The 24,454-nt window shown below is 39.2% G+C and overlaps 1 protein-coding gene across 1 annotated transcript in view; it reads right to left on the bottom strand.

Annotated features, from left to right (window-relative positions):
- The window catches only part of rbm19 (RNA binding motif protein 19), a 248,632-nt gene that overhangs the window by 150,590 nt on the left and 73,588 nt on the right, over window positions 1-24,454 (bottom strand). The window contains exons 18-21 of the mRNA XM_060843698.1: window positions 16,762-16,822; window positions 12,525-12,604; window positions 10,087-10,142; window positions 8,226-8,339 (exon numbers count right to left, since the gene is read on the bottom strand). Coding sequence (XP_060699681.1) covers window positions 8,226-8,339; window positions 10,087-10,142; window positions 12,525-12,604; window positions 16,762-16,822 — 311 coding nt within the window. The remainder of the gene's footprint in view (window positions 1-8,225; window positions 8,340-10,086; window positions 10,143-12,524; window positions 12,605-16,761; window positions 16,823-24,454) is intronic.

Here is a 24,454-nt window from a genome sequence, read left to right on the forward strand (position 1 = left end):
CAATCATATCAGACTACGTCAGCTGCTACAGTCAGTGCAAGCAATACTGTGAACAATACCTGATTAGACGACTCCTCATCCTTTGAAAGTAACTTCCATGGAAGAATTTTATCGCTTATTACTCGTATAAAACATCTATCAGGTTTTATTGCAGTTCTACTACAAAAATATTAGTGTTTACATCAAAATTTGTTTTGTTTGACTATATACGTATCTGAATGTGAAAGGTAACAATTTGAACAATGTGTGCAAGCTTTCAAATTGCAGTTATTTTTTAGTCAATAATTCTTCAGACTAGAAGAGTTCACCCAAAGCTCCACAGTGTTGTTGCCTCAACAGATTCCAAGTAATCGGCTATTCTTCAAAGTGCATGTCTCAGACTGATCCCCTGATTACACTTATTCCCAATCACGAGGCGTAGGGAATGTACAAAACAGCAAGTGAATTTTCCAAAGTTACATTCTAAATATAATTTGTTATGCAAATGGCTGCTTGCTCATCCTACTTCTTTGAGCCACAAAATTGTGAAATAGTACTGATGCCATGTGGAATTTCCGATGAGTCCTACACAGTGACAGGCACTCAATTGTAGGCAGGCTTCTTGTAGTTTAATGTGCGACTAGCTTGTGAGTTGAAGAATTCAATACTGATATTGCTTCTGTACACTCCCATTATTGGTCGCAAAATTCTAAACTATTACTTTTTTGGTTCTTATACATCAAGACGGAGAAGACAGAACATGAGTCGCATATTTTGGAGAAAAGAGACTCTCTTTTCTCTGCTAAGCTTACATTCTTTAGTGTCAGTCAAAGAAGATACTAAAGTCTCTGAAGTGGTCTTAACTCAATAGCTAAACGTTAGCTGCTGCCACCAAAATGTGCTGCAAAAATCACATGATTCGTCCATGTCAAAGAAAGAAAACATTATTATGAGTTCCAACTGGAAAGACAGGTTTTCAACTTTTTTTTTGCCAAACCGATGCAAGTTGGCCATGCAGGATTAAAAAAAAATTCTGTTCCTTTACGAATTTCTTCACTTCTTTATGAAATGGCAGCATTGCTGGTTGGGTCAGTACTTAATGCTTATCCCTAACAGCCCTTGAGAAGGCGGTGGCAAGCTGCTTTCTTGAATCGCTGAAGAACATTCCATTTATGTAGTTCTATAATGTTGTTAGGGAAGGGGTTCCAGGATTGTGACCCAGTGACACTGAAGGAACAATTTATTTCCAAGTCAAGATAGCACGTGGTAGTGTTCCCAAGCATCTGCTGCTCTCATCCTTCTAGATAGCAATAATCAGAGGTTTGGAAAAAGTGCTAAGGAGCCCTGGTGAATTTCTGGTGTGCATCTTGTATGATACACACTGCTGCTAGTGAAGGTCAGTGGTGAAGGCAGTGAAGTGAATATTTGTGGATGCGTTGCCAATCAAGCAGGCTGTTTGGTCTTGAATGGCATCAAGCTTTTCAAGTGTTGTTTGAGCTGCACTCATCCAAGCAGGGAGTATTCCATCACACTTCTGACTTCTGTCTTTTACATGGTGGACAGGCTTTGGGGAATTGGGAGGTGATTTACTCACTGCAGAATTCTTAGTCTCCAACCTATTCTTGCAGCCACAGTATTTACATGACTAGCCTAGTTCAGGTTCTTGTAAATGGTAACTCCAGGATGTTGACGGTGTGAGTTTCATTTGTGGTGATGCCATTAAACATCAAGGGGTGATGGTAAGATTCTTTTTTATTGGAGGTGGTCATTACCTAGCAATAATGTGGCGTGAATGTTACTATCCAGGTCTTGCTCCATTTGGACATGCATCGCTTGAGTCTTGAATGGTGTTCAATGTTGTGCAATTATTAACAACATTCCTACTTCTACCTTTACGATGGAGATAAGGTCATGGATGAAGCAGCATAAGATAATTGGGCCTGGGACACTATCCTGAGGAACTTCTGCAGAGATATCCTGGAGCTGAGATGACTTAGCTCCAACAACACAACTATCTTCCATTATTTCATTTACATCTCAATAAATTAGCTCTCTAGGTTTCTGAGCAACATGTGAACTGTGTAATTTAGCAACTTATTGCCAAAGGGGAAAGAGAAAACAGATGGCATGGATGCAAATTATGTTACATAAAATATGAAGAGGAAGTCATATGCTGTCTCACAGGTAGTGCTTTGGGGCATTATAAACAGAAAAGTTTTTTAAAAAGCCAGGTACATTTCTCCTTACTTTCTATATTGCTCACTATAGGGTGCAAACAATAGCTGGGGAACACAACTGTCAGGCTAATGTCTAAACTTTTGTGTTCGAATGATTTAATGAAATTTGATTTACATTAGCCTGGATTGGTTTTATTTCATAACTCTGTCTTTATCGGTGTTCATTTTACAGTCTACATTACTTCAATGTGCAAAGAAACAAAATGAATTATTTCCAACTTCAATTGTTATCCACTGTTTCACTCAAACTGCATATAATGAATACATAACAAAGCAGTTCTGTAAACAATTTTTTAAAAAATGACGAATGATAAACCATACATTAGCTAGACTCCACCTAAATTGGTATTTCTGGAAAGCTAAGAATTGAACTGATGAGCTGATGAACAGGTGGTTTTTAAGTTGCCACAAACAATACTTTAAATACAATCCCATCTATAAAATTAGGTGCAGGAATAGGTCACTGGATAAGATCACAGCTGACCCGATTGTGGCCTCAACTTTACTTTCCTGTCAATTCCCAAAAGTCCCAATACCCAGCATGAGCATAACCATCGGGTCCTTCGATCTGGTGAGTTGTTGTCTGAGAGTGGCTGTTGGTTTGTGCGCTGTTATTAGTCCTAGTGGTCGCAGCAGTCTGGCTGTCAGCTCGGAAATGCTCCTGATGTATGGTAGTGTGGCTAGTCCTTTGGGTTGTGGCATGTCCTTGTTCCGTTGTCTTCCCCTTAGGCATCTGTTGATGAAATTGCGCGGGTATCCGTTTTTGGTGAATACATTGTATAGGTGTTCTTTTTCCTCTTTTTGGAAGAAAAAAAAAAGCACCTTTGCAATGTATTCACCAAAAACGGATACCCGCGCAATTTCATCAACAGATGCCTAAGGGGAAGACAACGGAACAAGGACATGCCGCAACCCAAAGGACTAGCCACACTACCACACATCAGGAGCATTTCCGAACTGACAGCCAGACTACTACGACCACTAAGACTCATAACAGCACACAAAACCAACAGCCACTCTCAGACAACAACACACCAGAACGAAGGACCCGATACCCAGCATGAGCAAAATCAATGTAGTGTACAAAATCCCATGCAAGGACTGCACAAAACACTACATAGTACAAACAGGAAGACAGCTAACGATCCGCATCCATGAACACCAACTAGCCATGAAACAACACGACCAACTATCCTTAGTAGCCACACACACAGATGACAAGCAACATGAATTCGACTGGGGCAACACTACTATTATAGGGCAAGCCAAACAGAGAACAGCCAGGGAATTCCTAGAGGCATGGCACTCATCCACAGATTCTATCAACAAACACATCGACCTGGACCCAATATATCGGCCACTGCAGCGGACAGCTGGAACTGACAACCAGAAGCAGCAGAGACAAACCACTATAAATGCTGGAGGAAACATCACAGAAGCGCTTCACAGGAGGCTCCCAAGCACTAAGGATGTCACCTAGACAGGGGACGAAACGTTTGCAACACAAATTCCCAGTTCGGCGAACAGAACCACAACAATAATTCTTAATTTTCCTGCATAAACAATCTACCGGGCATGTGGAAAATCTCATGTGGTTTCATATTCTAACTAAATTGTTACATCATATTTATACAAAAAATATAAAACTGAAATTATGCCCTCCAACTTTAATCTTTACATACTGTGCACAAATGATTGACCAATTTATATTTTAAAAATCATCAATTATTGATAGACATTAACATTAACATTTCCATGTTATGTTCAAATAAATAGAATTACATCTTATGGCGATTGCACCAAGGGGAAACTAATCATTTTTTGTGAAACAAAAACAACTTTTTCAGAATTCAATATAATTACATGAAAAAAAAATTAAAATGGATGATTTATCAACTAGACTGAATTTTAGTTATGGAATATAACTGGTACAAATTTGTTGAAATAAATTTGAGTAGAACTCAAAACTCTTAAAATAAAAATTGCTAGTGAAATGTAGTAGGTCTGCCAATATCAGAGGGAAGAAAGCAGAGTGAGCATGAAGTTTTACTTTTACTTTACCTCTTAAGAGTGAAGCTCTTAAATTACTAATTCAACAGCCTGAATTAAACAAAGAACATTCCACATATCCCAAGAGAGACAGGCATAACTGGAATCCACGCTGGCACCTACATCCAAATCTCCAACTTTGAAAAGTTGACTTTTCCTTATTCCATTTCTACTTGGGCCGCCACCCACAACTCTTTCTGGAATATATCAATTATATCATTGATGCTAGTTTCTGCTCTCATCCAGTTCTGTTCATCAGGAAACAGAAACTGAAAACAAAACTTTGGCCAATGGTTACGCTTGAAGGAAAAAAGATAAAGTATGGAACATTATAAAGCCTCTTGCCTCTGATGTTCTGGCACACGTCGTCAAGTCACTGATCATGCATGATTATCTCTGGAGTTTTGGCAGACAAGTGCCCGAGGAAATACACTGAAGTTCCTGCAATCATGGGACACGATCAGATGGACAAATGGGCCGAGTGGCAAATGGAGTTTAATTTAGATAAATGCGAGATGCTGCATTTTCGTAGGCCAGGGCTTATACAGTTAATAGTAAGGTCCTGAAGAGTATTGATGAACAGAGATCTTGGGGTGCAGGTTCATAGTTCCTTGAAAGTGGAGTTGCAGGTAGACAGGTGAAGGTGGTGTTCATTGGTCAATGCAATGGGTATAGGAGTTAAGAGGTCATGTTGCAGCTGTACAGGACATTGGTTGGACCACTTTTGGAACACTGCGTTCAATTCTGGTCTCCCTGCTATAGGAAAGGTGTTGTGAAACTTGAAAGGGTTCAGAAAAGATTTACAAGGATATTGCCAGGGTTGGAGGGTTTGAGATAGATGGAGAGGCTGAATAGGCTGGAGCTATTTTCCCTGGAGTATCAGAGGCTGAGGGGTGACATTATAGAGGTTCATAAAATCATGAGGGGTATGGTTAGGGTGTACAGCCAAGGTCTTTACCCCAGGGTAGAGGAATCCAAAACTAGAGGGCACAGGTTTAAGAGTAGAGGGGAAAGATTTAAAAGGAACATAAGGTGCTACTTTTTCACGCAGAGAGTAGTGCATGCAAGGAATGAGCTGTCGAGGAAGTGGTGGAGGTGGGTACAATTACCACACTTAAAAAGCATCTGGATGGGTACATGAATAGAAAGGATTTAGAAGCATATAAGCAACATGCTGGCAAATGGGACCAGTTCGGTTTAGGATAGCTGCTTGTTGCAGGGTCTGTTTCCTTGCTGTATAATTCTGACTGAGAAATGACTTTTTTTTTTACACAGGTTCCATTCATAGTCATTTTAGATTTTTAAAAAAATGTTCACCTTTCACTCAAATATGCATTAATCCCTAGTTGAATACAACTGTGTGGTCTGCCCTTATGCCAATGCAATTCAACCTTGACAAGATGATGAACAATAGCAGTCAAATATTGAATAAACCATTGAATTTACTTAAACATTCCAGAGAAACAAAACCTTTCTTGGTCTTCCCCGGCTGAAACCAGAACTTGCTGTGTAGGTTTGAGTCCTCTTGCTTCATCAATGGACCACCTTGGTTTCAGGTTTTCTAACACTTTTAATCTGTTATGAAACTGCTCAGACCCAAACTAATTACATATAACTTTTGCGCAAAATCTTAAAAGGTAGTAATCATTTAATCATTTAAGCAGCCTTAAATCAGGATTTCAGACAAACTTTTTTAAAACCTCATTTCCTTTCTCATAGCCTACGCTTACTGTGGTACAAAATGAATGAAGTAGAAAACGGACCTGGATTAAATTTGAAATATAATCCTACTGTGCCCTCTGGTGAATAAAACGAGGAAGTACCTTATTTTGCACTGTATTTCTCTTTCACTTAGTCAATTTTTGTGTTGGGAGTGGATTGCATATTTCCATGGACCTGTCAGCATGGTGAGTCCAATTTTCTTAATTCACTGTGCCTTTCCTTCACTCGGAATGCCTATTGCATTCCCAGGACTCCATTCTTCATAACAGCATACAGATGGTTTTCAGACACAAATTTGGAGTGGCACAGTGGTTAGCATTCAATTCCATCCTCAGGCGACTGTCTGCGTAGAGCTTGCACATTCTCCCAGTTTCTGCGAGGGTTTGCTCCAGGTGCTATGGTTTCCTCCCACAGTCTAAAGATACGCAGGCTGGGTGGGACATGCAGGGTTACAGGGATAAGGTTGGGGGGGTGGGTCTAGGTAGGATTTTTTTTGGAGGGTTGGTGTGGACTTGATGAGCCAAATTGCCTGCGTTCACACTGGAAGGATTCTAGGATTCTTAAATGCCACATGGACAACATTCATTACTAATAGACTCTGATTTCCTCTCTCAGAATTACCTGCTTCAAGGTCATCATTCAATGCTAATATAAAAACTTCAGCTTTTCTCCACAACCAGTTATCGCTTAATATTTTTCTTTCTCTCAGCCTTTGCCTTCAAAACTGAAAGTGACCATCCGCCTCCCTAACCCAACAACTTGATTATCTCACCCCCACCCCCAGCAAGTTAAAACATCCAAAGCTCATTTCAACTCCTCAGCTTTCCTGGCCCTGAACCGTCATAGTTGAGGCAAAATAAAAATAAGAAACTTTGGAAATATGCAGCATGTCAGGCACTTGGAGAGACAAAAAAACAAGAGTCAAAATTTCAGACTGATGGTTTAATGAAAGGCCATCAACTTGAAACTCAAACTGTTTTCCTCTCTCAACAGATGTTACCTGATCTGCTGAGTATTTCCAGCATTTTCTATTTTTCCATTTTTATTTATGATTTCTCACATCTGCAGAACTTGACTTTTGTAATACATTATGAGCTTCACCCCTAAACCCACACCTCCCCACTTCAAATGTGCTTTATCCATGGGACTTACACAAACCCTCCAAATTATTGTCTTGACCTGAACTTCACTCAGTTAACCAGTCTTCTAGAAATTTTTAAGTTATTAGATTAGATTCCCTACAATGTGGGGCCCAACAAGTCCACACCGACCCTCCAAAGAGTAACCCACCCATTTCCCTCTGACTAATGCACCTAACTCTATGGGCAATTTAGCATGGCCAATTCACCTGACCTGCACATCTTTGGACTGTGGGAAGAAACCAGAGCACCCAGAGGAAACCCACGCAGACATGGGGAGAATGCGCAAACTCCACACAGACAATTGCCCAAGGCTGGAATCGAACCTGGGACCCGGCTGCTGTGAGGCAGCCGTGCTAACCACTGAGCCGCTGTACATGTTTCAAACTACAAAATCTCCTCGCCTCCACTTTCAAACCCTGGTCTCTTTCATCCTCTTTGTCCATGTCACTTTACAGCCTTTCCTCTAATATTGACAGTCCCTTTCTCATCTCAATTCAATTCTCTTCTGATCCTCTAATCGTGCCTCAGCTGTAAAATACTATAATCAGTCTTGACCACATGCACAAAAACACTGGAAATCACAAGAGTCTGGACAAATATAGTGCTTGGCTGCGTTTGCTCACTTGTGCACATCTGATTTTGCAGTATCTCTACTGTTTCCATGAAATTACTTTACTTTCAATTTATAGATGAACAGAAAAAGAAAAATCAGAGAAACACTTCAGAAATCAACTGGAGCTATTTTTGGAATTCAGATTGTGTGCTAATGTAGTAACTGGGAAAAAAATACAAGTGTACAACAATGGAAACATCAATTTAGGTGAGTTAATTTCATAAAAAACAATCTAAATACTATTCACACAATAGCTTCTGCATTAACCTACATAATACCACTTACATAAGTATTCTAGGTTTTGAGTTGTGTTGAGTCATAGAAGGAATTGTATAAATAAAAATTCTCACTTTTTTGTTACAATATTGAAAGAAATAAAAATACTAACAAGATGGGTATAAAGCTCATGTTATCCAATTGAGCACAGATAATGCCTTAGGAAATTAATAATGGTGGATGGTAATGGGAGCAGAAAAGGCTTACCTGAAAAGCTCACGGATTTCCTTCACTTTTGTCTGGAAAGGAATATTGCGAATCAGGATTTTGGAGACTGTTTGTTTCCTTGTTTTCTGGAATTTTCTAGTTGGATTCACAGATCTGCATACAAAAATCATTTTGTTATGTTCCTAATGCTTCTAAAGCTTGGACATCACAACGTAGAAAACTAGGATAAACCCAAGAACAGTAAAACCAGTTTGGAAGACATTTTGATTGGAATGTTCGTGCTACAGTGCGAGAACAAAGCTTCCCGTTCAAAGAGATATCAATGTTAACTCATAAGTACCTCCCTTAGTTATCTAATGACATGGCAAAATCAGAATGAAAGTCAGACTTGTGGGAAATTTTTTTAATGTGGAAGACGTAACATGCCCTCACCTACTTTTCAATGATTTTTCAGGGCAGTTAATTCCTAATGTGAATGTTGTTCTCAAATTAAACGTGGAGGAGAAAAATATCACGTACATGTTTTGCAATTTCATGTTTTCTGGAATTTCCTCAACAGCTAAGTACAAAGAGGTGGAAACCCAACTAATGTTGAATTTGGTGATTACTTTCTAAGTGCAAGTCCTCAGGGTGCTCATTTATGCCCAAGTAGTTTGGTGCTTGCTGACCTGCATAGAGATATTATATCAATTACAAAAGCTATTGTTAGTTACACAAGTGCAAACTGTGATTTTAAAACAATTGTGTTTGTAAAATGATTTCTGTATTATCAAATACAACATTTTGCATACTCACACAGCAATTTCAGTTAACAGCTTTCTCTAATAGTTAATACTGGCTATGCAATAGGCACACTGAAATTACTGGTTTCATAACACTGCAAATTTTGCAGTGGAACTCTGGTACAAAGTTATCCAATTCAAAATTAAGTGCACTTGTAAAATCACCTCAAACAGATGTTATAAGAGCTACTGTACAGCATAAGCTGGTGTAAAGTTAAGTTTTATTAGCATTAAAATTTAACTATAACTTTGTTAAACTGAGTTTTCTACATAATTATCTATACTTTAATTGCGCTTTAGAAAAAAAACTTGTCTCCAAAAGTGAAAAGTATCCTTTCAAGTAGCATTACGTTGTGAAAGTAGTCTAGATTTTCTTGAAAACCCACATCATTGTACTATCGCATACCACTATTATCATAGATTTTGCCAGAACTTATGACTTATACCATGACCATTCCATAAACACCCAAGACCTTTGTGCTGCTCCGTTGAAGTTCATTCTAATACACAAATTTTCATTAAATCAATGGTTCTTGCTAACTTCCTGAATTAAAGCTTCTTTTATTGCTCCTGTCACTTGGACTTGTAAACAATGGTACTTATGGGCTCCTGGCTGTGCTTTATTAGATCCCACTTCACTTTAGGTAACATCATAGACCAATGAAATAAATATCCATAATTTCTAATTTAGTACTTGAAACTTGCATTTATACATTTGTCAGACATTTCAAATATATTCTTACAATGCATGACTACTTCCGAAACAAGTCCCAACAACATTAAGAGATTGATCCTTAGCCCTCTGCATTTACTCTCTCTATTCTTCATTTTGTACAACTTTGGAAATAAACTCTCCCACCAAAATGCATTGAATGGTATGCTGAAAACGTAAAGCTCTTTTTCAAATTTAGCAGATGTCTTAAACTCAAGTATACTCAGTTTATGTTACGTAACCATAGCTGCTTAGAAGCAAAAACACCAAATTTCTTGCTAAAAATCCAAAGTGCTTGGACAACAGGTATGTCATCAAATGCTTGATATTTGGCTTGGGGTTCAAAATAAGTAGATAAATTCAATTCATTTAATAGAACAATGTTAAATAATGCCAAAATACTTGCATTGTAGCTCTGTCTGATATCTTCAACTCTAGTTGATGACCATCCACCATACAATGCTAAATTTCCAGAAAAGAAAAGTCCAAGTAAATGTCATAAGCATATAGACAAAGTAAGTCATATTTAATCACTTGAGAACTGCAATAAGAATTTTAAACAAAACCTTTAAATATTGCAGAGTATAATATCCAGATAAAACAAGGGAACAGCGACAGTTTTACAACTTTAATATATTTGCCAGAAACACCATTAAGTTTTACAGAACCATGAACTAATTTACTGCATACTTGCAGTCAAGCTCTGATGAGTATACTAGTTCAGAGTCTCCTCAGTACACAATATGTTACCAGATAGTTAAAACTAGCCTTCTTACATGTATGATTTGTTTCAGTGTCAGACTGCATAAGCTGACAAGTTAAACATGAATTATGCTGGAAGCTGAGAAAACTGAGTCACTGGCAGTCTAACAAGAGGCGAGAAGTTTGAAAATAATCTTCCACCTGAAAAAATAAATTTTTAGTAGTGTGAATGAAAACTACAAGATTCACCCTTCTTGAAAACAATGCCGATCTCCATTAAGACAGTAGGCAGTTGGAGAAAGTATGCATTTGCAGCAATAGTGCCCAATATGCTGGATCTATATTAGTGTATTTTTCTGTTCTCTGCTGAAAATTTGTAAATTCTGATGAGAAATACTTTTCTCTTCTGCACAATTATGGCATTTATCTTGTTTGAAATATCCTTTCCAAGAATGACAAGGACTTTCAAACATTCTTGGAATCTGAATATCTTAAATTTTACTTCATAAAACTGTAAAGAATCATAATTTGCTACCATTGTATATCAGAAGTACAGGAATGAAAATAAAATTGTGTCACATTGACAGTAAAAGATCATAAGATGTAAAAGCAGAAGTAGGCCATTTGACACATTGAAACTACTCTGCGAATTAATAAAATCATAACCAATCTGATAAATCTCAACACTGCCTTCCTGATTTTTCCCCATAACCTTTGCTTCCCTCACTGATTAAAAGTGTGTCGATCTTGAGAATGCTTAATGACGCGATCCCAACAGCCTGCAAAAGGTAAAATATTCCTCAGATTCACCGAACTCCAAGAGAAGAAACTCCCAATTTCTCTGAAATGAGGGACCCCTCACACTGAGACAATATCCTCTGGTCCTAGATTTTCCCACAAGGAGAAACAACCTCTCCATATTTCTCTTCAAATCTCTGAGAATCTTACATGTTTCAATATGGTCATATTTCATTCTCCTAAACATCATCGATTGCAGACCCAACCTAATCTTTCTCTCAAAATAAAAATTCCCTCTGTTGTAGCAGGAAGAGTCGATACAGAAATTGAGAGTGAAATAGGGATGTGTCACAATGCTCAAGACACCAACAAGGGGATGGGAGAACTGAAGTATCCATATTAAAATTGAATCATTTAACATTGAAGCAAGACTGGCTACAGCAAATCAAACAGGAAAAAAAGTAATCACTTGATCACACAAACAGACAGTTATGATTGGAATACATACAAATACCAGGACCCATCTTAATCTAGCGAAGGGCAATGTGATAGACAGGTCGGGAGAAAAACCTTCTACAACACAAAGGGGAGAGACAGCCCATTAATACTGTAGAATCAAAGAATAATTTAATCCTGCGGATGAGATTATTGCCCTGGCTGGGAAGAGTGAGCTGCTGCCTGAAACACAAAGGATGCTACTATTGTAGAAATTACATCATCAGTGCTCCATTAGCACTGACTACATTTCAAAAGAACTTCACTGGGTTCACTGGTGACTATAGACACCCTGAGATCCTGAAAGGCACGATATAAATGTTAACATTTCATCTACAAAATTTCAATGCAATAATCAATGATATTTGAAAAGATTTTATTGCAACTATTCAAAATATCGCAAAGTTAAAAGTTCCCAATATAACCATAGCTTCTTTAGAATGTGACAAATTAAGTTTGCTTTTTTTCCTCACAAATGTACCATTCTTATCTCACTTGTGGAGAATTCTTAAAATCCTGCCAATTATAATTTGCAAATATGTTTTGCATTCCAGGCGTGTGTATTATAGTTTAGTTACTAATTTATCATTTGCTATTATACAATGAATTGCAATCCAATATAATTATTTTCACCAACCTGCACCTTGACTATTTTACCATTACATGTGAATTACTAGATATCAACGTATCACAGCTTGACACAGATTTGTTTACAAATGGCAATAAAGCCAACATTATCTTACAGGTTGAAATTACAGGTATATTACTTTAAAACAGAATTTTAAAATCCTAACGATTTGCTACTCTAACAAAACTAAGTTCAATATACATTCTCTACAACTTGATTTACATAAATAGAAAAGATACCTGAAATACTATTCCACATAAATAATTCAAAAGTATGATTACCTGCAGCAGTTTTAGTGCTTTGTTAGCAGACTCAGATTTTGCATATTCCACAAAACCATATCCCATTGATAAAAGAGAACCTTCAAAACAAAAATAAAAATCAGAAATTCAAATGTCACCAAACAATTCAAGAGGGCTATTCACAGTCAGAGGTTTGGATTCTGTAAGTGTGTAATCAATGCAAATTTGCTTTGAGGAATGCACCCCTACAGTTTAGTTGCCATACTGCAAAATTTCTTTCTTTTTCCCCTCTCTACCAATAACCTGACCTTTCTACTCTATCAGTCCTCTTCTATTGCAATCCACGTTTCCTGGATTAGAACTTACTGATGATATCCTTATGAAATTGTGTAAGGCTTGCTAAATTTTATCTGAAACCTAGACCTCACTAAATGCACTTCTCTGTGCATGCAAGGTATTCAAGAACACAGGTAAAATGGAACTAACTGTAAGACCACCATAAGAAATAGGAATAGGAGTATGAAATTTGGCCCCTCGAGTCTGCTCCGGTATTCACTAGGATCATAGCTGATCTCATACATCCAATTTCCAGCTTTTGCCCCAAAACCATTGATTCCCATACTCGTCAAGTATCTATCTATCTCAGCCTTAGATAAACACAAAGACTTTGCCCCAACAACTCTGTGATAAGGAGTTCCACAGACACACAACACTGAGAAAAGGAATTTCACCTCATTTCAGTCTTAAATTGGCAAATGTTTGTTCAGAGTGTCTCCCTCAGGTCCTAGAGTCACCAATGAGTGGAAACATCTTCATAGCATTTACTCTGTCAAGTCCCTAAAGATTCCAAGATTGTGTCAATGAGATCACCTCTCATTCGTCTAAAATGAGTACTGCCAACCTGTTTATAACATTTGCTCATAAAGCAAACCCTCCATACCAGGGATCATCCTACTGCATCTTCTATGAACTGCCTCCAATGAAACTATCTTTTCTTAAATAAGGAGGCCAAAATAGCTCACAGTACTCCTTACATGGTCTCACAGTCTTATACAGTTGCAGGAAGACTTCCCTATTCTTATACTCCATCCCCTTGAATTAAGAGCCAGAATTCCATAAGCCTTCCAGATTACCTGCTGCAACTGTGTACCAGCTTTGTGTTTTATGTACAAGTATCCCCAGCTTTATGCAGTTTTTCTCTAGTTAAATAACACTCTTCTTCTCAAAGTGAACAACTACACATTTTTGTAGGCACTCTGCAAGCAGAGGAACGACCACTCATTACTGAAGCAATTTCTCCTGAAATATATGGACTGTAGCCTCCAACTATTTGTTGTTTCTTTTTCTTAGCTACTGTCGGTTCTGAAGAAGAGTCACAGAACTCAGAACATTAACTCTGCTTTCTTCCCACAGATTTTTGTTTCAGACCTGCAGTTCTTAAAAAAAAATTTTATCAGTGTCTAATTCACTGCCGCATTCCTTTATGATAGGTCAGCTTGAAGTTGTTCTGCTCCTCTTCCTGACCAGATTTCATTCTAAATTTTCTTCCCATCCATGAAGCCTTGGCTTCTCTCGGATTATTTGAAGTTTTTGCCAAACTTGCTTCCATAGCCACACCTCCCTTCAGTAGCTGGCTCAGACTCCTCCTAAATGAATTTTGACAGAAGTTTCATCCTTCGGGGTTCAAATCCACCCAGGATCACAGGTACCTCTGATGTACAACGTTCCCCAGACAGCTGTTCTTGCACATCTCGAGATCCACACTCAGTATTATGTGCTACCATATGCACACTCTTAACCTCTCTCTCCATTAGCACCATTTCACACTGTCTAAGAGGTGTCCTGTCCCCCAGTTCCACTTCATTGTCTGACTCATTCGATGTTTTAATAAGAAATCTTTTCTCTTTCTTTCAAGCATTAAGGAATACAAGCTATAACAATTCTGAGATACTAACATCCCGCTTGAATATTTTATCCCTCCTTTTCCTCTGGTTCACCCTTTTTCCTTGGCTCACCTTTTATGGAGTATTTCGCATCCCTTCTGAACTTCGGCACTCTGATGCTGAACGTTATGTGTTCAAAGGTCTTAATTTTACCCCACCGCATGCTCGCTTCAAAAAAATTTGTACTAGACATGAACTTTGAACACTTGTTCTTTCACTTGCACCCCCATATCCATTTCCTGCACAGGAGTGCTCCCCGCATCCTACAAATGTTTTCACCAGCTTCCAATACTGTCCTGCATCCGCATTTCTCCCTCTGACCTTTTACCTACGCTTCACCCACTCATTGAGAACTGTTGAAATGTCAATGGTAGCCTTAATCTCCCCCTCACCTATTCAAAACCACCTACCTCTGAACTAACCACACTTTGGAATCTCAGATCAAATCCTGACCTTCTCATTAAGCCAATCAACAAAGATGGTTTTGTTATTGTCTAGCATGCTGATCTCTATATTGCGAAGGCAGAGAGTTAGCTCTCTGACACCTCCTCTTATCTCCCCTGGACCACGACACCACCATCAAGTATCAGCACATTGTGTCTATGACTATCAGCAACCTCATCTCACTTAGGGATCTCTCCATCGATAGCCTCCCAGTCCTGTACAACCCGTTTTTATCTTCTCCCCAAAATCCACAGACAGGGCTGCCTGGACTGACCCATTATTTTGACTTGCTCCTGCCCCAAAGAACCTATTTCTTCCCATCTTGACTCATTCTTTTTCTTCTCTTGTCCAGTTCTTCCGCACTGACATTCTTATTTCTTCACATCGGTTTCAAAATATCAAGTTCATAGACAATATCCTCTTCTTCACCTCCTCTTCACCATCGACATACAATCCCTTCACATGTTCATCCCTCATCAGGATAATCTCAGGGCCCTCCACATCTTTCTAGAAAGAAGGCCTGATCCATTTCCATCCACCACCACCTTCCTCTTCTTGGTGAGCTCGTCCTCACGTTGAGCAACTTAAAGTCACAGAGATGTACAGCACGGAAACAGACCCTTCGAACCAACCCGTCCATGCCGATCAGATATCCCAAACCAACCTAGTCCCACCTGCCAGCACCCAGCCCATATCCCTACAAATCCTTCCTATTCATATATCCATCCAGATGCCTTTTAAATGTTGCAATTATACTAGCCTCCATCACTTCCTCTGGCAACTCATTCCTTACATGTACCACCCTGTGCATGAAAAAGTTGTCCCTTAGGTCTCTGATATCTTTCCCCATCTCACCCTAAATCTATGCCCTCTAGTTCTGGACTCCTCCACCCCAGGGAAAAGACTTTGTCTACTTATCCTATCCATGCCTCTCATGATTTTATAAACCTCTATAAGGTCACCCCTCAGCCTCCGATGTTCCAGGGAAAATAGCCCTAGCCTGTTCAACCTCTCCCTATAGCTCAAATCCTCCAACCCTGGCAACATCCTTGTAAATCTTTTCTGAACCCTTTCTAGTTTCACAACATCCTTCTGATCAGAAGGAGACCAGAATTGCATGCAATATTCCAACAATATTTGGTCTGCTTTTTAAGGCTGCTGATATTTACCTCAAAAGTGTATTTCTTTTGTGAACACCTAAACCTAGATAACACTAGGAGTCTTTCCGTGTTTCACACTTTGGCACAGTTGAACAATTTAAATGTAAGCACTGATTCAGGAATTGCCACATGGAACATTTTCAATCTTGAATAAAGTCGGTTAAATTCTACTTGATATTCTTCTATGGAACAAATGCTCAGCTTTCTAAATTTATCTAAAGTTCAACATTTTGCAAATGCACTTAATCCATTGTCTTTCTCATACAATTTGTCCATAAATATTAACATATTATCCAAATCTTCCTTTTACTCTTGAGCCTTCAAAAGAGAAAACTGTGTCTAATCCTGTTTCTAGTAAGAAGCAACATTCCTTTTTCCCCTTCAGAAAAGATGCAATATACTGGGTAGATATCAAGTGTAATAGGTGGGACTGGTGTGTTGGAAGAAGTGAGAAACGAAAAGAAAATGATGCAAGCCAATCAATGAGACAGAAATAAAGACACCTTACATGGTGGGAAGAGTTTGTTAATGACTCAGTCTTACAGTTCATCCTACACACTATTTCCCTTTATATCTACCCAGTTAACTGGTCAATTAATGCCAATCACTTAACTACTTTCTATTCTAACAGAGACATGGTTAAATCTGTCTTTGCTCACTAAGTGAACAAACTCTGAAGTTTCAAGCAAGATAATATACTGAAAAATGAAATACTTAAGAAATCTTCACCTGTTTTGTCTTTCTTCTTCGATATACTGCAATTCTTCAATGATCCACACTTGTCAAATGTCTAAAAATTAAACAGTTACAATGATGAATTCAAAGTGTATAAAATTCAGGGAACTTTAGGAGAACAGCTCCACAGCAGCAGATGCACATTTAAACAAACTTACCATAATATGGGAAATGGTCAAAGTTTATAAAAACTTACAATACAGGAAAAGACAGAGAGAATGCAGGAAAGATGGCCTCAAAGACTAAAGAGTGCAGAAGAAGGGGTCACAGATCTAAAACTACACTGTTGGCCATTTAGGACTGAGATGAGAAGAAAACTTTTCAGTCAGAGTGGTGAACCTGTACAATTATCTCCGACACAAAGTGGTCGAGGCCAAAAACATTAAAACTGTTTTTATGAAGGAATTAGATATAGCTCTTAGGGATAAAGGAATCAGAGTGTATGGGGCGAAATCAGAAAAAGGGTCCTGAACTGGATGATCAGCCGTGATCAAATTAAATGACAGTGCAGGCTTGAATTGGTGTATGCGCTAAGCCTTTCACTTTTTTCTCTGTTACTAGCCTGGTTCATGGAATAAGGGGATTGTTCTACGAGGATGGAATTGAGTAGGCTAGGTTTGTATCCTCTGGGGCTCAAAATCAGTATGATTTAGTTGACACATATAAAATTCTTCATGTTTTTGACAGGGTAGTTGCTGAGAAAATCACTGGTCAAGGAAATTTCAAACTCTAGGTCACAATTTCTCAATAAGGCATTGACCATCAAAGCATGCAACCAGGAGAAATGTCAATTAAAGTTATATGAATCTGGAATCACTACTCTAGGGAGATGCAGATAGTTAAAAATCACACAACACCAGGTTATAGTCCAACAGACTTAATTGGAAGCACTTCTTTCAGAGCACTGCTCCTTCATCAGGTGGTTGTGCAAGAGATGCAGATATGTATTGATTATACTCAAGAAACATTAGAAGATTCCTTGATGCATAGGGAATTAGATTTAATCTATTTGCTGGCCTTTCAACTATTCCAATTTTCTGAAAAAACAATAATGGTTTAGATATCCCTGTGTGGGGCACAACTACTCTAAACTGGGAACTTGGGTAAAAGTGTCTGAATTGACACAAATAACTTTACAGTTTCCACTAAACATATAACATTATTTAAAACACTTTTGTTCAGAACAACTTAAACAAACTCTGGAATGCACTGAGAGCGCACATTTTAAAATCTGTTTAATAAGAGATTGTAAAGGAGTTTGTTCCTTTGCAAGTTTCATTATGGCTGATCTTATACTGTATAGATAGTATCAATAGCAGTTTCACAAAAATTTGAGCAGACCATCGATACTGCTGTAAAAAAAGTGATACAACCCAATTCCCTACTCTCTTTCCAGCAACTCAATATCTGAGCTGCTCCAACTAAGTTTCTGACTCTGTCATAGCATTAAAGTGGCCCTTATCTGTGACTGTGACAAAGAAAATCTCTCCTTCACCTGTCCTAAGATTATCTGCAGTTTTTACCAAATTTGGTCATACCATTCTCCTTATACACTTCCTCTCCTTTGTCCATCTTAGATGGGCTGTGTTCACACCTCTCAGGATTGCTACGAAACAGAAAGTCGCCATTTGAAGTCTTCACATCAGCACCGGCTCTCTGAAAGCACATTGCCGAGGAACCTCGATTATCCAAAGGAGATATACAGGCACTATTTAATTTGGATAACTGATTATTCAGTAATTGATTCAATGCCTCTCCTTTGAGGCTCGGAGTTTTCTGAAGTTTCCTTTCTCCTTGTTCTGCTTGCCTTACTCCCTCTCTCCTTGTTCTGCTTGCCTCACTCCCTCTCTCTGCTTCCGAGCAGACACACACTTGTAAGGGACCTTAAAGGACACCATGGGAGGGAAGTTTGGGTACATCCCAGGGAAAGTGTGGGGAAAGAGAGGGCAGGCAGGCAGTAATTTGGAGAGGGTGCCTGGGCTCCCATCGACGACGTGGATTGTTCTCAGCAACATTTCAGTAAGCAGAGTTCACTTTAACAAAAAGGCGCGATCAGTGTTAGAAACATCTCCTTGATGTAATGTTTCTATTGGGACCGTGAGATCTTCTTCAAATAATCCAAAATTCGGGTAATTGATATTTGGAGAATCGAGGTTCCTCTGTATATCTTTGTGCCAATCTCCTGCCTTTTCGCTGTAATTCTGCACATCGACGATTTGAATAGAAACATTTAATATCCTTGAATGTCTCCGTTGAAATTACCACCGCCATACTTCCAGGCAGCGCATTCGAATCCTAACTTTCTGTGGAAAAGTACTTTTCACATTGCAAATTCTTCCGAGTCCCTCTTATTCTGTAGAAACCCCTCACAAATTTGAAAAACTACCTTCCAATCTCTTCTTAGTCTTCTCCCTAACAAAGATACAAATTCAAATTTCTATCTTCACAAAATAGGTTTCTCAACCCTGGTTCTTTTCTTGCAAACTGCTTTTGTATTCCTTCCAATGAGTTCACACCTTTCATGAAGTATGATGTGGAGATGCCTCACACAACACCAGGTTATAATCCAACAGGTTTATTTGGAAGTACTAGCTATTGGAGCACTGCTCCTTCATCAGGAAGCTGTGGAACAGCAACATACGACACAGTTGACAGCAAAAGATTACATTGTCATGCATCTGAAACAATGACTTGAAAAACCTTGATTGCTGTCAAGTCTTTCATCTCAGAATGGGTTGCAAGTTTCTGTTCATGAATATGTAAATCCCAGAAATCCTTTTAAGTCGCATTCGCAAGATAACAAAGTTTTATGTTTTAAAAAGTGACATCGTAGCTCAGACAATGCATTAAAGGTGTGAGGATAGAGTCTGTTTGTACGCCAGCCTTGAGTCAGAGTGGTTCTGTTTCCAAAGCAGGAATTTATAAACTGCCCTGCCGTTTTGAATAACTTATGTGCACATACAGTTAAGTCTCTCTGCTCCAACACCTTTTAGAGCGCTATATTATATTATTCTATCCCTCCAGATTTTCTACCAAAATGTATTATCTCTCTGGATGTAAGTTTACTCAGTGAGCTGGGAGGTTCATTTCCAGATATTTCGTCACCCTACTAGTAAGATCTTCAGTGGTCTTCAGGCGAAGCAATGTACGTGATTCCTGCTTTTTATTTATATGTTTGGGTTTCTTTGGGGTGGTGATGTCATTTCCTGTGATGAAGTCACTTCCTGTTCTTTTTCTCAGGGGGTGATAGGTGGGGTCTAACTCGGTGTGTTTGTTGATAGCGTTCCAGTTGGAGTGCCATGCTTCTAGGAATTCTCCAGCATGTCTCTGTTTGGCTTGTCCTAAGATGGAAGTGTTGTCCCAGTCAAAGTGGTGCCGTTCCTTATCTGTATGCAAGGACATGAGTGAGAGAGTGTCATGTCGTTTTGTGGCTACTTGGTGGTCATGTATCCTAGTGGCTAGTTTTCTGCCTGTTTGTCCAATGTACCGTTTGTTACAGTTCTTGCACAGTATTTTGTAAAAGACATTAGTTTTGCTTGTTGTCTGTCTCAGGTCTTTCAAGCTCATTAGCTGCTGTTTTAGTGTGTTGGTGGGTTTGCGGGCTACCATGATGCCAAGGAGTCTGAGTAGTCTGGCAGTCATTTCCGAGATGTCTTTGATGTAGGGGAGAGTGGCTAGGGTTTCTGGACATGTTTTGTCTGCTTGTTTGGGTTTGTTACTGAGAAATCGGCAGACTATGCTCATTGCATACCCATTCGTTTTGACTATACGGTATAAGTGATTTTCCTTTGCTCTGTGTAGTTCCTGTGCTGCAGTGTATGTTGGCTCATTGAAATAATATTCTGATGCAGCTTAGTTTGTGGGTGTTGGGATGATTGCTTCTGTAGTTCAATATTTGGTCCGCATGTGTTGTTTTCCTGTAGATGCTGGTTTGAAGTTGTCCATTGGCTGTTCGCTCTACTGTGACATCTAGGAATGGCAGATTGTTGTTGTATTATCTCTCACTTATCTGCACTGAACTTCATCTGCCACCAATTCACCAACTTGTCTTTTTTTTAAGTTCTACTTTGTTCACCTCAAAGCTGACAATGCTTTCAAGTTTATTCTGTCAGTAAACTGAAGTTGTATCTTATATACCAAGGTGTAGTTCATAAACATATATCAGGAAAACAGCAGTCCTAGTGCTAATGCCTGAGCAGCTTCACTACAAACCTTTCTCCAACCTGAAAAATATTAATTAAATATTGCTGTTTTCTGTCACTCAGCCAATTTCATATTATGGTATTATTATTCTTTATGTTCCATGAGCTCTAAATTTACTCAAGTCTTTTGGAAACCACAGATTTCGCTTAGTTTCCACACTGCCCTCACATTCACCTTGTCCATGTCTGACTCCTCTCGTTTTCCTCGACATCTGTTTCCATTCCTGGGGATTAACTGGCCACTAATATCCACTATAAACCCACTGACTCCCACAGCTACCTGGACTATACATCCTCGCACCCTGCTTCCTACAAAGACCCCATTCCATTCTCACAGTTCCTCTGTCTCCATCACATATGTTTCGATGAGGCCAACTTCAAAATGGAGCCTTCAAAATTTCCACCTTCTTCCTCAACTGATGATTCCCCAGCACCACTGTCGACAGGTCCAACATTGCTCAACTAGGTCCAACCCATTCAAAGCACTCCTGCCTTCACCCCTTCTCTTTCCTCCCACAACAGCAATTCCCCTTGTCTTTATATATCATCCTACCAGCATCCACATCCAGAAGATAATCAGCTGCCATTCCACTGCCACCACCAGACACATAATCCCCTCCCCTCCCATGTCCACCTTTTGCAGTGACCGTCACCTCCAGAACACCCAGGTTCACTCTTCCTTCACTCAGAGTACCCCTCCCACAGCATCTTCCCTGCAGTCACTGAAGATGTAAAATCTGCCTATTTGCCTCCTCCTCCACAGTATCCAAGACCCTAAATATACCTTCCGGTGAAGCAGCACTTTACCTGTACTTCACACAGTCTAGCGCAGCAGGTCAGGAAGCATCAAAGAAACAGGAGAATCGACATTTCGGACATAAGCCCTTGTTCAGGAAGAATGGCTTATGCCCGAATCGTAGATTCTCCTGTTCCTTTGCTCAGGCCTGCTGCAGTGCTCCCAGTGAAGCTCAGCGCAAGTTAGAAGAACACCTCACTTTCCACTTGGAGATCCTGCAGTCCTCTGGACTCAATTTCAAGTTCAATAATTTTAGGGTTTGAACTCTTCCATGTCCTAGCCCCTTACCCCACATACCAGATCTTGTTATCACAGTCTGCCATTGCATACTACCTATTGTTAGTCACTGACAGACCCATTATCAGTTATTCACTCTCCTAGACAGATTATCAACTCCTTTGTCTGTCCAACTATTCTTCAGTCTGGGCCCTATCCCCACCTACCACTTACTCCTTACCCCCTGCCCCTACCCTATGTTCTGCATATATATTGACATTTTCCTAGCTACCATCGATTCCGAGGAAGAGTCACTGGACCTAAAATGTTAACTCTTCATAGAGGCTGCCAGACTTGGTGAACCTTTCCAACAGCTTCTGATAGTGTGATTTTATTTTGCTTCATTTGACAAATAAGTGCATCATGGGAATTCAAGAAGTGAAGACAATAATCTGATACTTTAGAGTTTATAGCTGCAAGGAAGAGGGGGTTCTACTTAGCTTATGTGTAGGTTGATTAGGACAGAGGTAGTATATTTCTAGATCGTTAGCTCTTATCAAGAAATCATAACCACAGCTGTCTACGTTGTTTAGAAGTGTAGCAATTGACTAAATGTAATCTCTGCAGTAGTTAACTTTGTTACAATGTTTGTAATTGTACATTTCTTTAGATATCAATATACAATGTATAATAATTTGTAGAGATTAGTATTTTCTGTATCAGTATTTTCAGATCTTCCGCATCAATTTTGCCTTTCAAATATAAACGATAACATGAAGTGTTTCCAAGCCTTCAAACACAGCAGAAACAAATCAACGCATCAGATAACAGATGTCTCAAATGAAAATGCAAATGATCAGTGATAAGCATCTGATTTAATAGGAGCTTCACTAATCAAGCAAACATTCAGCTATGAGCTCAAGGATATCAATCGTTGCTTACTGCTACTGCCTCCTTTTTCTTTAACAAAGAGCCAAGGTACATTCTAAATGACTTTATATTTATAAAATGTCCTAAAGTGACAATAGTAAAAATTAATAGAGGATTAAACCATGGATTATTGAGAATTTAAGGAACTAGCCAGTGGATAATGAGAGGTGGCATCAGTCAACGTCCACTACTCTACAAACCAGAGATGGATTATGCATCTCAAAACAATTAGCAATAAGCCTTGCCTAGCCTAGAATGTAACATGTAATTGAACATTTGATGAGTTGTGGCTTGGAAAGAGTTAAAAGGCTTTCCCTGACCAAGACAGACAATATGTTTGGACATCAGGTATAACTTCAATCATGGGTAGAAGGCCCTTGAGGCACTGAATCATAAAATCATAAATCACAGATTCCCTACAGTGTGGAAGGAGGTCATTCAGCCCATCGAGTCTACAATGACCCTCTAAAAACCATGATATCCAGACACAAACCTCGACCTTATCCATATAAGCCTGCATGTCCCATGGGTAATCCACCTAGCTTGCACATCCCTGGTCACTCTGGGCAATTTAACACAACCAATCCACCTAACCTGCGCATCTTTGGATCGTGGATGGAAACTGGAGCACCCTGAGGAAACCCATGCAGACTTGAGAGCACGCAAACAGACAGTTCCCAGAGGGTGGAATTAAACCTAGGGGTCCCTGGCACAATACCCACTGAGCCACTGTGCACTGTGCAGAAATCAAGAAACAAGACACCAACCTGCACTTAACCACTTTGCGTAAGTCATTTCCAAGTATCAGAGCCACCCTTCTTGTGAGACACGTTGTCAGAGAAAATTTACCTGAACACAACCTTGCAATGCTCAGCCCTCTTTACCTTTTACACTACCACTATCCCAATCTCCATTTGGATAATTAAAGTCCACATTATCACTGCTGCACTTCTCTGTATTTTTTAAATAGGTATTTTCCTTCACATTCTCCACACTCCTTGGTGGTCGACAAACCACACCGAACAGTGCAATTGCAGCTTTTTTTGTTTCTTAGCTTTAGCCAAATCAATTTTGTCTTTGAACCCTCTGAGGTATTATCTCTCTTCAAAACTGCAATGCTCTCCTTAACTAATGCTGCTAACCCTCCTCCTTTATCTCTCTTGAACACCTTGAGTCCCGTTCCCCACCCCACCCCTGGAGCCTTTATTTTCTTTGCTCTTTCATTTGGAGCAATTCTTCCAGTTACCTAGTTTCTTAGCTTCTAACAGCCTCCCCAAAAATCTACTTCTATCTGCTCTAATATGTCATAATCTATGCCTTCGCAACAATAATACTTAACTTGACTTCGATTTTGAAGGATTGTGTAAAAATTGATTTATTTTCAGGGGTTCCCTAGCTACTAGCTCAGGTTTAGAGAGACAAAAGAAAATCACTGAAAGGCCCTTGGACATTCAAGCATTTTTTTTGGAAGTTGTGGGATTTCTGATAATTTCTTGTTTTTATTTAGGGGTGCTGCTGTTGGACTGGGGTGTACAAAGTTAAA

Source organism: Hemiscyllium ocellatum, chromosome 24, assembly GCF_020745735.1.
Source record: "Hemiscyllium ocellatum isolate sHemOce1 chromosome 24, sHemOce1.pat.X.cur, whole genome shotgun sequence".
NCBI classification, from domain to species: domain Eukaryota; kingdom Metazoa; phylum Chordata; class Chondrichthyes; order Orectolobiformes; family Hemiscylliidae; genus Hemiscyllium; species Hemiscyllium ocellatum.